Raw genomic sequence first — 13,410 nt, forward strand, 5'->3', positions numbered from 1 at the left:
GTGGGTTTGACCCCTGTGTCGGGCTCTGTGCTGACAGCTCAGAGCCTGGAGCCTGCTTCAGATTGTGTGTCTCCCTCTCTCTCTGCCCCTCCCCTGCTGACACTCTGTCTCTGTCTCTGTCTCTCTCTCTCTCTCAAAAATAAACATTAATGAAATAATTAGAAAAACAATTCATTCTGGCATGTGTTTCTATAACATCATTTTGGAAAAGAAATATGCTCTCGCTTAATACAATTAAATTTTATATCTAAAGAGGTTAACTGGAAAACGATGGTTTTGTTCTGGATCTCAGTCCACTCCAAGGTACTATGGAGGGGGAAACCAGGCAGCATCTTTTCTTTTGGCCTTCCTAACCTAAAAAATATGACTAAAATGTTTCAGTTATTTCATAACACTGTCAGGGAGCCTCATTCCTTCCCACATAATTTCCTGTGGATAGTGCTACAATCTTGGTGGTGGAAACTGGTATCCATATATGCCTGTGGGAAAACTCTTAGTGTTTGATGGGTAGAAAGGACTTAACACAAGATTCTTGATTTATGATGGGAAGAAATCCTGGAATCATCTCAGTACCAGAGATCTACCCTCCTTTCTCTCCACTAAAGTTCCAGCCCATCTCTGATTTTCAGTTCTTGGTCAATCTTTTTGAATTGTATATTTTCGGTTTACTCTCAGTTAAAGAGCAACTTATAACGGGGGAGATTGCAAGCCTTACTTACCCCAACCTTTTGTGGTGACCTAAGAGGTTCTTTCTTGACAAGTTTAAGGTAAAACACTGCTGGAAGTATGAAGATCAGCATAGTGGCAGAAGAAGCCCCTGAGGGGATAAACACAGGACAGGTCAATGTCTTACTCAGCAAGGCAGAGACTCAAGGTCATGCACTTTAAAAGTCTAATGCTACCCTAATCTTAGCACTGAAAGTACTATAAACTTGTCTTGGTTGCTTATTCAAATGTTTATCAAGAAAATTAAAATATACCTAACATCATAGTTGTATCCTAAGTACACATAACATATAGTAAGCAAAAAAAGGCTGACTTAAAAATTTATATAGGAAACTGACAATAGAAACACATACTAAGGAAGCTGAACTCATCATGCATCCTTCTTATCCACTTCCAACTTTTCAAGTTGCTGACACCTAATCCAAAAAATGTTATATTGTATTTAAAATTTGAGTAATCCCTCAAATCAGCAGATGAAAACTATATTAACGGGCCACACAGTTAAGGAAATCTGCTTTACAAGACCAGCCTTCTCCACCTCCAAAGATGGCCATCAATGCTCAGCTGATACTGACAGACTCGAGAAAGCATCCTATAGGTAGACTGTGTCTTCCTTACTTTTTGATGCAGAGTTAAGACCTAAATTCAAATCCTGCAATAGTCCAAGATACAGGTATTCCCCACTTTGCAAAAGTTCATGTTATGCCACTTCACTTTTAGGAAGGACCTATGTTAGCACCTACCTTCCCTAACTGAAAGAAATCCAAAGAAGATTTCTGTCTTTATGGGGAAAAAAATTAAAAGGTGAAAGTTGCACCCAGAATTTGTTTTGCAGTGAACATTATGGAGGCAGCGCCCCCTGAGCAGCGAGAGAGGTGTCTCCAGGTCTCTTCCCTGGGAACCACACTCCATCTCGGCATTAAGTTGCCATGGCTTTTGAACCGTTGTGAATATGTGTGTTTTAGGTCGATTTATTTTCTGCATTTGTTAGCAATATTGTGTCGTAAGTTATCAGAAGAGTCCAAGAGCGGTTATCTTTTGTGTCTGGGATGCTCAAAAATGCTTCCATATGAATGAATCGTAGTTTCTTCGTAGCTTTATGCCATCAAGGCTTACGAAAGATTTCATATAATGTTCTACTTTTGGATGGAGGGGAAGTGGGGAACTGTATATGACTTGACTTCTGTGGGGCTCCATTTCCGTCAGAAAAGGCAGCTGGACTAGATGACCTATAAGGTAGCTTTTACTGTTGACATTTTCTGATCCTGTGATTAACTTCCAGAGTCACCTGGGAGGGAGGGGAGGTGACCAGGTGGCCCGGCTGGGCTCACAAGAATCCCATGAGTCAAAGATGGAGCAGGGATCCTTGACTTCCCCTCCACCAGCTCCCCGTCTGCCACTTAAGGAGGTATCCACTTGAGCTGATTAAATAAAAGCCTTTCTCAAACTTACCTATGAATCCAAAGATATATTTTATAGTGGGTACAAGGATGACCAGAACATTATTAAGTGCAAGAAGTATGGCTGCAATCAAGAAATGTCTTATCCAACTGAAGGGTCTTTTGGGAAATAAGAGTGTGGTCACTGATGTACGAATCTGCAACAAGAAAGTTCAAAGGCAAGGTTACTAATTTGTTTTTGATTTTCATCTACTATTTCAAATATTCTTGTCACTCTAGAGCACTTTGTGTTTTTCCTTTTTCTCCCAGAAAAGATCTTGATGCTGATTTGTTTTTCAAACTTTCATTAATGTGGTAAAATATTCATAATGTTAACTATCTTAACTATTTTTAAGTGTACAGTTCAGTTATTAAGTATGTTGATATTGGGGCACCTGAGCCCCGACTTCAGCTCAGGTCATGATCTCATAGCTTGTGGGTTTGAGCTCTGCATCAGGCTCTCTGCTGTCAGTGCAGAGCCCATTTTGGATCCTCTGTCTCCCTCTCTTTCTGCCCCTCCTCTGCTTGCATGCTCTCAAAACTAACCATTAAAGAAAAAAAGTATGTTGATATTGTTGTGCAGCCTTGATGCTGATATTTCTTTGAGATAGTTATTTTCCTTGTGCTCACTTTCTCAGCTTTCAGAATTTTTTCTTAAAAGTTATCTCAGAGAAAATAACAGGTAAGACTTCAGGGACACAGTAAAACCCTTATTGATTTCTAAACGTGTGTTGTCAAACAGGATTAAGTATTAAGGGCAAGCGCTGAATTGATTTGCACTCCTTGTGATTTTTCCAAATCTGGGTTTTTTAAAAATTTGGCATCGTATTTAGCATATAATGCTTATTTTGCCACATAATGTTTTTTAAAATGATACTCTTTGTATTTCTTTTTGCCCTTTTGCCCTCCGTTCCCAATTACAGATTATAAATGCACACAAAACGCAAAGAATAGGACCTGGTAATTTTAGCATTCCTCAGAGTTTCTCGTTTGGTGTCTTGCACACAGCAGGCACTCAATACATGTTGAATTAAGTTGAACAGAATGAATCCCTTCCCACCCTTCGGGAGCCTTGACAGACTTCAGCCCTATTTCAGCAGCTACAATAAGTAGGTGAAGGGTCAAGAGAGGTTCCATTTGTAGCAGTCTTTCAAGTTACTGTGCTATAACTGGATAATAAAAAGATCCTTGTGGGTGGAGGGAATGCCCTGCATGTTTGAACAGCTTAACAAAGTAGAAAATACTCTCATCTTTAGAATCTTTTAGAGGACACTTTTGACTCAGTGGCATTATTCTATTGGCTTTTCAATAAGGGAACACTCCAGTTAAGCTCGGACTTCACATTTTTAGAAATGCTGGCATTGATTTTCCACTTAAAATTTTACTTCTGAAGTCTCTTACTGGTGGAGAGATGGGAACTCATGTAAAAGCAAAAATGTAAAATACATTTTTGAAACACATGTATGAACGGCGAAAACTTTGAGCCGAATTGCTTGTAGTGTCTAATGTGACATTCCTTTCATACTGGTCCACCAAAATTAAAGCCATCTGTTTAGGTTTCAAAAGCAATTTCATTTCCAGAATGGCAAACCGGATAGTCTCTGGAAATGGTTTAAGAGTGACTTTGTAAAGGATTTTAAAAATTGGATTAGTGAAAATTATGAAATTCGCTCTGAAAAGTAGGCTGAAGAAAGCAAATGCCTTGATTACATTTTCCCCAGCTGTCCATTAATTCTACATTATGATCCACACTCCATGCTTATTGGATATTGTCCAAACCAGTCTTATTAGGCTTCAACATAAGCTTTCCATGGTACATCCTTATGGCTTAAAGATTTACTTGTCTGAAAGTGCGAAATTTACAGAATAAACAAGTAGAATACAGGTTATTTTCAGGCAGAGGACTTATATATGTGAGTTTTTTTGTTTTTTGTTTTTTGGTTTTTTTGTTTTTGTTTTTGGTCTTTTGTTAAAGGAATACTCTATTCCATAAGCTGAGTTAGAGGTAAACCTCTAAGTGCAGTTCCCCTGAATGTGAATGTGGTTTCCTAAGGTCTCATGGCTCCCAGAAAGACTAAGGTTTGGCTTGGTGATGTAAGAGTACAGAAGGTTTACAGGAATCATCATTGGAATAAATGGTGAAAGCTTGCTCCTCACAGCAAATAAAGAAAAACAAAATCTCAAACAGAACTGAAAGCATGTAGAATTGCCAATGCATTCCTAGAAAGGATCATAGGGCAAGCAGGGAGATAGTAGGGGGCTGGTGGTGGTGGAAAAGAATAGAAGAAAACTTGCCAGTCATTCTATGTTAAAATGCTGCCTTGAGAGGTGAGCCTGGATCAATAGGTCCTGAACAGTTCTATTTACCTATGTCAGGACTGAGGCAACTCTGGCGTGTTACCCACAAAGCACTGCCTGCTGTTCCACTTATCTAAGTGCCTTTTCTCCACTGACACAAACTGATAAGAACCTGGAAATGTGGGTCAGATGCTGTGGGTGGGGAAGTCCTTAGCAACAGCCATGCCCTCTGACCCAGGAGGATTCCAGAAAGGTCCTTTGCAGCTCTAGAGAAAACATCTGTTATTTCCAGAGAGAGTATTCAGAATAGGAGGTGCTATGTTCTAATCCGGGGACCCATTGGGAGGCAGAGTAAAAAGTGGGAACCTTAGGTCTGAACTCTTAAAAAAAATCAATCTTATTGTTTAGAAGCGAATCGGTTTCATTTTGTAAGACTGCTTAGGGTAGGAGTGTTGGAAATATCTGTGGACCACTACTCTATTCCAGTTCACAGCAACATTTGCCATATTTCTATGCCTATATCTGCATATGATTCAAAACAGATCTGATGGCAACATATGTGGGGAAAAATGATTTCACTATCACAGAATAAAAGAGAAGTAGCTAGAAAATCTGAGATGTGATTTTTTTTTTTTTTTTTTTTTTTTTTTAAGGTATGGCAAATGGAATGTGAGTCTGTGTGTTCTTGATAAACTCCTTAGGATGATCTGGTTTTCTGTTTTTCATGTTAATGGGTGAACTTTACTGCATAAAGGGGAGTACAAGCTGAAAATGGAATTAATAGTCTTTGGGAAGGAGGTGTAGTCCCATAATAGACTACCCTCCCATAAAACCCCCACCCCCAACAATAGAAACAAATGTTGAGCTACTAGTAAAAAAGTAATTCACTTCATTTATTCATCTGTTCAATAATCATTTCTGCACTCAATATGTCTTTTATTATGGAAAAAACTAGCCTAACTGCAGAAAATAAGATAATAAATAGAGTAATCAAAGGAAAATCCATCTAGTCAACCAAAAACAGCAACGCCCTTCCTTATTGTGTCTTCTTGGGCTCCTAAGAAAAAGAGCCTATTATCCTCTGTTGAAAGAAGTAGAATATACAATTATGCCTAAAATCGAGAGATTTTAATCCAGATTAGGTTCTGTTTGTTTTTGATTACTGGTATATGGGGATATCAAAGCAAAGTAAATAAACTTCTTATTGGTCAAGAGTTTCTTAATTCAAAAAAACTACCGGGAGAACCCTGCTGTGCATGGCTCAGCATTTGACGTGTTGGAAATCATGGCTCTAAATCATAAGAAACAAACACATCACTAATAACTTCTCTCACTTTAGGGAGAAAGTGTCTGAAGGTAGTCTTGTGGGTTTGACTGGGACGAGGAGACTTTTTTGTCCTCCATGTTTACTTTTATGTTCTGCATCATACCCATGGACACTTAATTCATTTAGCCCAGCTCCTGACCCGAACTAAAGTTCGTGGCAAATGTTGGCAGGGCGAACAGCTTATGCTATTGCTAGAAAAAGCAGTTTACACATCTCAAAAGGCAAGATTCATTTGGAGACCATTTTTCTGGGCGATTGTTGTCAAACTTCTCCTGCACCAGTCACTGTGCCCATTCCTAACCTTTAAGACTTTTAAACCAGGGGAGAAGGTGGACACCTACGCAGATTATCTCAATGTAATAATGTTGTAGGGTCAAAGAATTATGTGTAACATGTTTCGTAAATGCTAACGTTGGGTACAAATACTTAAGGATAAGTTATGTTTTGAAATTTTGGTTCCCATGATCCATTTTGATTCTAAGGGGCATCTAATGGGAGACATTTCCAAACCACTACTGTTCCTGATGGTCAAATTTATATCCGTGCCCTGTCACAAAAGAAAGAACTTCTATGGGGAGATCTGGATTTTAAATGTTGAAGTAAAATGACCATCAGTGTGACTTCCACTTCCTTTATCTTGACCTCAGCCATCAGTGTCCTTCTGTGAGCGGTGCATTAATCAACTGTGACTAACTGCATGACCACAGGCAAGTCCATTAATCTCCCGAGACCATGACCTCAAAGTGCTATATTTAGGGCTTATGAAAAAAGCAATACAGAGCCACATAACAAATTTCTTCTATAAAATGCTTTGACTCGATAATGATGTGAATACCTACTGTGTGCCAAAAATTAGCTCTTTACACACAAAAAGGGCTTTCAACTTTGGTTCCTCAGAGACACTGTTTGCTTAGAAATTTTACCTTATGGTACACTTTGTCAATAGCTGTCTTCTGCCTCGTACCCATGATGGAGCTGATTTTAGGCTAAAGCTGTATGCATGTCATTTGAAATACTTTCAGACATATGTGAGGCAAGATATTATTTAGGAGTAAAATATTAGCCCTCCTAGTAATAAGGATCTGATTTCATGCACTCATGAAAAAGGAATGTGTTAAAAAATATTTCAGCACACAAGCTGCATTTAAAGTGACCACAGTGTCATTATATGAGTAGTCCTTATATGCTGGGCCCTGTATGGAACATTCTGTACAGGATGGTGCTGGTTACTAGGTCGCTTATTTTCTCCCCTTAATGAATGAGTAAATTGAGTATTTATGAAAGGAGAAGAGTTGGCAGGAGAATGTGGACTTGTGTTTGTCCATAGGTGGTGGTTTTAACTCACACAGCCCAAATCTCTTCAACCAGCCCTGCTCTGTGATCCCAGGACAAGTGAGGCCAAAGGCAAATGCCAAGAAGGGGTGATCCCAGTATGAGTCTAGTCGAGGGCATGTATCAGTGTTAGGGATAGTAGAAAAGATATAAGGTGGAAAATATAGCTATTTTCCAAGAGATTTAGTTCTAGTAAGTAATTTACTTAATAAAATTCCCCTTCTCATTGGTCTTCAAGGAATCAGATTAAATAAGGCAACATTTGAATGTGACTGCAACAAAACTGTAGGGGAAATTTAAATACCTTCAGAACTGGTGAAAATGCAACAAATTGAAAAGTAATGTAGTTTTTGCCTTTTAAGTTCCAGAAGTTCTGTGAACTCCTACTCATTTCTACCAATCCACAAGATAGAAACCCAAGATCTTCTTTCTGAATTGAAGTTTAACAAAAAACTTTGACCTCAATAAAGGTCAAATAAATAGAAATTTTGTGATGATATTTTTCCTCCTATATTTGCAAAGTGTTTAACATTTGAGGCGCCTGGGTGCCTCAGTCGGTTAAGCATCCGACCCTTGATATCGGCTCGGGTCACAATGTCATGGTTCATGAGATCGAGCCCCGCATTGGGCTCTGTGCTGGTAGCATGGAGCTGCTTGGGATTCTCTCTCTCTCTCTCTCTCTCTCTCTCTCTCCCAAAATAAAGACTTTTTAAAAGGTGTTTAACATCAAAAAATATTTGTTGAATCTACGTATTAAATTGTCCATCTTAAATGGCTCCAAAATGTTGTGTGAAAATAACGGCTTCAGGCATTGCAAATGCAAACTCACATAATTAAATCCATGTCAAATTGGAACATATCTAAGCTAGGAGATTAAGCAGGATTCTTCCATCAAAGCTTCAGGTACTTACTGGGAACAGGACAATGGGCACAGTTAGTGTCACTGCCACAAGGACTGCCAGGCGTACCATGAGGAGAGGGGTGTCAAATGTATATACTTTGCTATAAGCATGAAGTAATTCATCTTCAACTTCTCCTACAAAGAAGAAGAGAATGGGTCCAGTTTGGTGTTTCCAAGTCAGTATTGATTACCAAAATCAACATTTTACAAAGGGAACACAGTACAACGGAAAAAAACACCCAGGTCTGGGAATCTAGACACCTGTTTTTATCCTATCTTTGAGCTTATTTATTAGTTGTGTTGATCTTTCTTCAAATGGACAAGGGGGCCAGTGAAGCTTATGAAGTTAAAGAAGCTAGAATAAAATTGTGAAGATGCCTCTCTGGCTCATTTGCTTCGTGATAAGTCTATCTCAGTTTGTACAGAAGCCTCACAAGAGACGGGAAGCTAAGGTGCTCTGGTTGAAGGGGATGAAAGGTCCAAGTCCCCACCAGCCTGTCCCTTACATCCTGCCCACTCCCGCCTCTATTCCCACCTGCTAAGTGAGCCTTGATGCAGCTTCTCTGAATCTAGTATGGAAACCTTATGACAAATGATTTTTAATATTTTTTCAAGTTCAATAATTATGACTCTATCATGATACCAATACAGATACTTCCGGGGATTTTTCAAGCTTATCTTATGAAACTCATTAGAATCAGTATAAGTAACATTCAAGGATGAATTAGCATGATCTTAACAGGGTCTCCCAATGAATACTGATCTAAGATTAAGATGCCATGCTCCTGGAAAGCTTATTCACTCAGAATTCCAGACACAAATGACGTGGAGATGCTTATAGAATCAGATGTAGTTGGATTTTTCTCCCTACGCCCCTCCAAATCAGATAAAACGGGGTAAAAATACCTTCAGTGGTATTGATCTAACTTTTATTAATTCACAACCAACAAGCAGTTAATGCCCAATCTAAAGTGAATGCTTGGTTAATAGCCAACTATTAGTCAAATAGAAAAAAAACCCAAGTAAATGGTGCTCCCTCCCCAGTCTTTTCCTCCATAATTTGTCTAGTAATCAATTTAATTTAGTGAATCAGAAGAAAAAAACAACTAAAAAGATAAGTTTAAACAAAAGGTTTATTTATGTTGATTACACTGATTAGTGATAACAGGTCAATGTTTAAGTCCCTGAAATTTGTCTATTAGGCTATGCTTCAGTGGAGTGCAATAACAATCCTACTTTTGTGTCCATTAAGATGCCATAGAGAAATTGTTTGAGGCATAATCTAATGTGTCCATAGTAACTTTTTTTGTTTTTGGTAGTGCACTCCCAGACTGAGTGGAACTCTGTCATGTCGTCTTTTCTCAGGAAACTGTTCACTATAACAGAATAGAATGGGATAAGCCAGAAAATTTACCTAATGCTCCAAGCCCCCAGATCCCACTTAACTGGTAAACAAGAAGCAGGTTCCAACTCAAGGACTTTGCACTTTCGCTACCATTTGCCTAGTAGTTAGTTATTCCACCAAGAAAGCTTTACAACATACGATTGGATTCACTGTGATTGCTTCTAGCATGAGATGGCCTAAGAAGTCAAAGTCAAGGAAATATAATCTATCCCGTAAGGAAAATAATGTAAATTTGAGGGCTGGTTTTTCATAAAACATGTATGAATTCACAAATTGTTGTAACTTGTTAGCTAGACTGGTTCAGGTCCCATTTTCTTAGATCAAGTGACAAGGCTAAAATAGCATGTTAGTTGACTACATGGACTATAGATCATGCTGCTTATAGAGGGTAATTAAAAGAATTATACCTACCCGGGTTAATGATCAGTCCAACTAGGATTTGCACAAAGAGAATGACTTTGACAGAGTGACCTACCATAGAAGGTTAGGTAACCAAAAAGGGCAGCAAGCAGGTACATGATGAGCATTCCCGTGATGGAAATATTTGACACTGTTTGCATCTTCCTCCGGGACCGACTGAAATGAAAAAAAAAAGCTCAGTGTTTTTTGTTTTTTTTTTTTTATCATTTTTTTAGTAAAAAAATTTCTAAAATAGTGAAAGAATGTATGCCTGTGTACTATTATAAAACCACATATCTCATACAGAAACATAGCTTCTTTAAACTTGTCCTAGAGAGCTGTGGGGGATTTGTTTCCATTTTTCTTAACTACTACTCTTGTCAGTCTTAGAGACAACTATTTTCCTAGAAGAAGACTGGTTTATTTTGTGTTGATAAATATACTTGTCTACTGAGTACGCAAGAATGTAATTAACACAAAGATCCAACTGTCTGCTAATGTAGAAAGCTTTCATACTTCATAGTGAGATGGGATTCATATTTCATGTGGGAGGACACAAACCTACTAGAATCAGCAAAGCACAACTTGCATGAGTCCAGACCACAAGAGAACCTAGAAGCGTCTGGAAACCATTCTGGAGGGCACCCAGCTGCTTAAAGTCAATTGCCGGGCTTCTGGAGTAACTGCTATCACTTCTTGATCTTCGGTTAAGGTCAAGTGTAGAGTAAATGCCGCATGTGATTTTCCAAGTAAAGTGAAAATAATTGAAAGTGTTCCCCAAATTTTTTATAAGTTAAATCAGAATTTGTGAAGCAAATATTGCTATGTACTGAGAATAAAGAGTGAGGTTACTGATATCCGGATTAAATAAAGTGAGAATTACTATAGACCACCTTTCTCTAAAGGTAAAGGGGAAAGCAGTGCTAGAGGGCTCAGACACACTACATACCTAAGTAGATGTCAACAGCCTCAAAGGGAAAAGACTACAAACGAATCCTAGAATTTCAGCTAGAAGAAACAAGATTGTCTAGCCATTGTCTCCATTGTACAGATAAGACAATGAAGGCCAGGTTTTGGCACATCCCTGTGGTGAATGTCTTCTAGACAAGGGTTAAAGACAGAGCACAAGTGACATCAATGGCTTAGCAAGGTCACCTTAGCCATAATTTTTGGTCTTCATGGGTGCTGTCATTTATAGCTGAGGTGACATCATTCCTAGCAAATTTCAAATTCAAATTTCTCATTCCTGCCAAAATTCTTTTAGCCATTGGCTCTTCCTCCCCCTGACCTAAATTCCTCTTGTGGACCATTAGGATGAAGAAATGGGAGAGAAGGAAGCAGATACGGTAGTGTAGGGAGGGGGCTAATTCATACCTTTTTGGTTAAAATACATTACTGATGAGTGGTATGTACCACAAACCTTCTCTGAAGAGAAAGCCATTAACCATGCTTTTGTATAAAGCACCTCTGAACATATGAGCACATTTTCAAAACAAGTTAGAAGGTTAAAATGATGGCTGCCTTACTCTTTAAGTTCACTGTATATGGGAAGGACCTCAGGGTGGCACACAAAAGCAAATGCTAGGATGGGAATTGCGTAGGCCGTCTGAAAAACAAAGACAACAATGCATGTGTAGGTTTTCAACACAGATGGCAATCCCAAGCCATCTCAGCTTATAAAATGAAGACCCAGCCATTTTGGTAGGCTCATCACTTACCCGGGAGTTGAACACAAAGTATTTGGGTTGACACTTGTCATCACTGTGTGCTTCATACTCTACTCCACTGCCATGAAGAGAGCCCTTGGCCTGGTTCTCATCTAGCCCTGCAGGATTTTGGTGGGTGTAATCCATCATGAAGTTCACGCCATTAATCTCAGAGTTGTTAGGTAATATTACCATGTGCACTGGAAGTGTATTGTTGAATGTCAGATTTCCAACATTGTGATCCAGAATAGGCAGAGGGCAGGGTATTTGGAATTTCTTGTAAATCACCTAGGCCCAGCCATTAAAAAAAAAAAAAAATCAGCTTTTTGAGAACAGTGAAACAAAAATCCATTTATACAGCTTATGGGGTAGTGGTGAAGGGCCTCTGCTGAAGATTCCCTTTAGGCTAATAGACAATGGAGACTCTCTAGCCTCTGCTCTAAGGAAAGAGTTGGAAGGATGGTTGTCCATGAGAATCAATAGGTCAGTATTTTGCATGAATCTCTTCTAAGAATCATCCATATTCTTCTGTGATAAAGATGATCATTTCCTTGCTACATTTCATATCTTTTATTTCTTCAAATTAATATGGATTATCAAAAAATTTCCCATCTTCTTTTGCCTTTTTTGGGGAAATGCTGTATACATTTTGGCATCTAGGATATTACAAAAGTTTCCCTTTTTGGCAGGGAGTGGGGGCAATGGGGAGAAGGATCTCTTCTTTAATTCCACTGGGATTACCCTCTTTTCATGGGTGGAATGTGTAGGAGAAAATGGCTGACTGATGTAGACATGAATAATTCTATAGCTCATTGATTTCTGGGACTCTTCGCATCTTCCTCCACCTTTCTAAATACTAGATCATTGTCATGTTACTGCTTGTAGGGTTCCTTTTGTCCAAATATATATCCAGTGTGCTTAGAACATACTATTAGCAATAGCCTTGACATTCTAACTCAACTATTTTTAAAATCATGACTGTTCTTTTCTCATTCCAAATTAGAATATAAGAAAATGGCTTGTGATGCAAGAAGTATTTCATGCTAGTGAATTGCTTGAACAAAAATGAGGACACTAATTCAGGGACTATGTGTCTCATGCTCACCAACCTACAAGGATCATGTCAATAAATCACTTACCACACTGACAAAAAACACCATGCAGGTAAGAGAAAATCCACTGGTGTAACCAAGGTAACCTAAAAGTTAGCAGAGAAATTCTGTAAGGTGAATACAGTATCTACAATTGACTTACCTATTGGAATAGGAAATGAAAATAAAAACTAAAGATGACTTTACCTAAATTTTTAAGAAGAGAAAGTGGAAGAATGATTCCAAGAGACACAAATATGACGAGGTAGTTGCCATTGAGGTACCATTCTCTACAAGGGAAAGAGCGTCAAGAATATTAGGATCAGAAAAGACCAAGTAGAATCAGCCAAAGGATGTTGTAGAGAGAACATAAGACATACCCAGTATTTTCTTCAAGTCCCATGAATGCTCTGATTACTTCAGGTAGCTCATATTTAATGATAAAGAGGTAGCTTGACATTGCTAAAATGGAAAATGTGACAGCTTAGTGGTGCACATAGCACTAAAGTCTCACAAGTTGTGAGAAGTCCTGGCCTTTGGGACATTCAGTCTTCCCGTCAGATGTGCATCTGATCCCCTGAACAGAAAGAAAAGCCACCCAGTATATCTTGTACTGCTTCCGAGTTCTTTTCAAAAATAGGTATTTGGCCCTCTGGGTCTTGCACATGGACCTTTGCTGACAGTATCAATGCTGATTCTGTTTTTAATCCAGCTCTGAGGTTTTTAGTAAAGTTGTTCCATCAGTTAGACGTCATGATGGCCTGTACTAAGTGTGCCTGTTTTTGT

General features: G+C 38.7%; 1 protein-coding gene across 1 annotated transcript in view; it reads right to left on the reverse strand.

The window, feature by feature from the left end:
- The window catches only part of SLC38A4 (solute carrier family 38 member 4), a 40,378-nt gene that overhangs the window by 3,863 nt on the left and 23,105 nt on the right, over window positions 1-13,410 (reverse strand). The window contains exons 7-15 of the mRNA XM_030322412.2: window positions 13,005-13,086; window positions 12,832-12,914; window positions 12,673-12,731; window positions 11,546-11,821; window positions 11,354-11,433; window positions 9,904-10,004; window positions 8,034-8,158; window positions 2,179-2,323; window positions 720-817 (exon numbers count right to left, since the gene is read on the reverse strand). Coding sequence (XP_030178272.1) covers window positions 720-817; window positions 2,179-2,323; window positions 8,034-8,158; window positions 9,904-10,004; window positions 11,354-11,433; window positions 11,546-11,821; window positions 12,673-12,731; window positions 12,832-12,914; window positions 13,005-13,086 — 1,049 coding nt within the window. The remainder of the gene's footprint in view (window positions 1-719; window positions 818-2,178; window positions 2,324-8,033; window positions 8,159-9,903; window positions 10,005-11,353; window positions 11,434-11,545; window positions 11,822-12,672; window positions 12,732-12,831; window positions 12,915-13,004; window positions 13,087-13,410) is intronic.

Source organism: Lynx canadensis, chromosome B4, assembly GCF_007474595.2.
Source record: "Lynx canadensis isolate LIC74 chromosome B4, mLynCan4.pri.v2, whole genome shotgun sequence".
Taxonomy (NCBI): Eukaryota; Metazoa; Chordata; class Mammalia; order Carnivora; family Felidae; genus Lynx; species Lynx canadensis.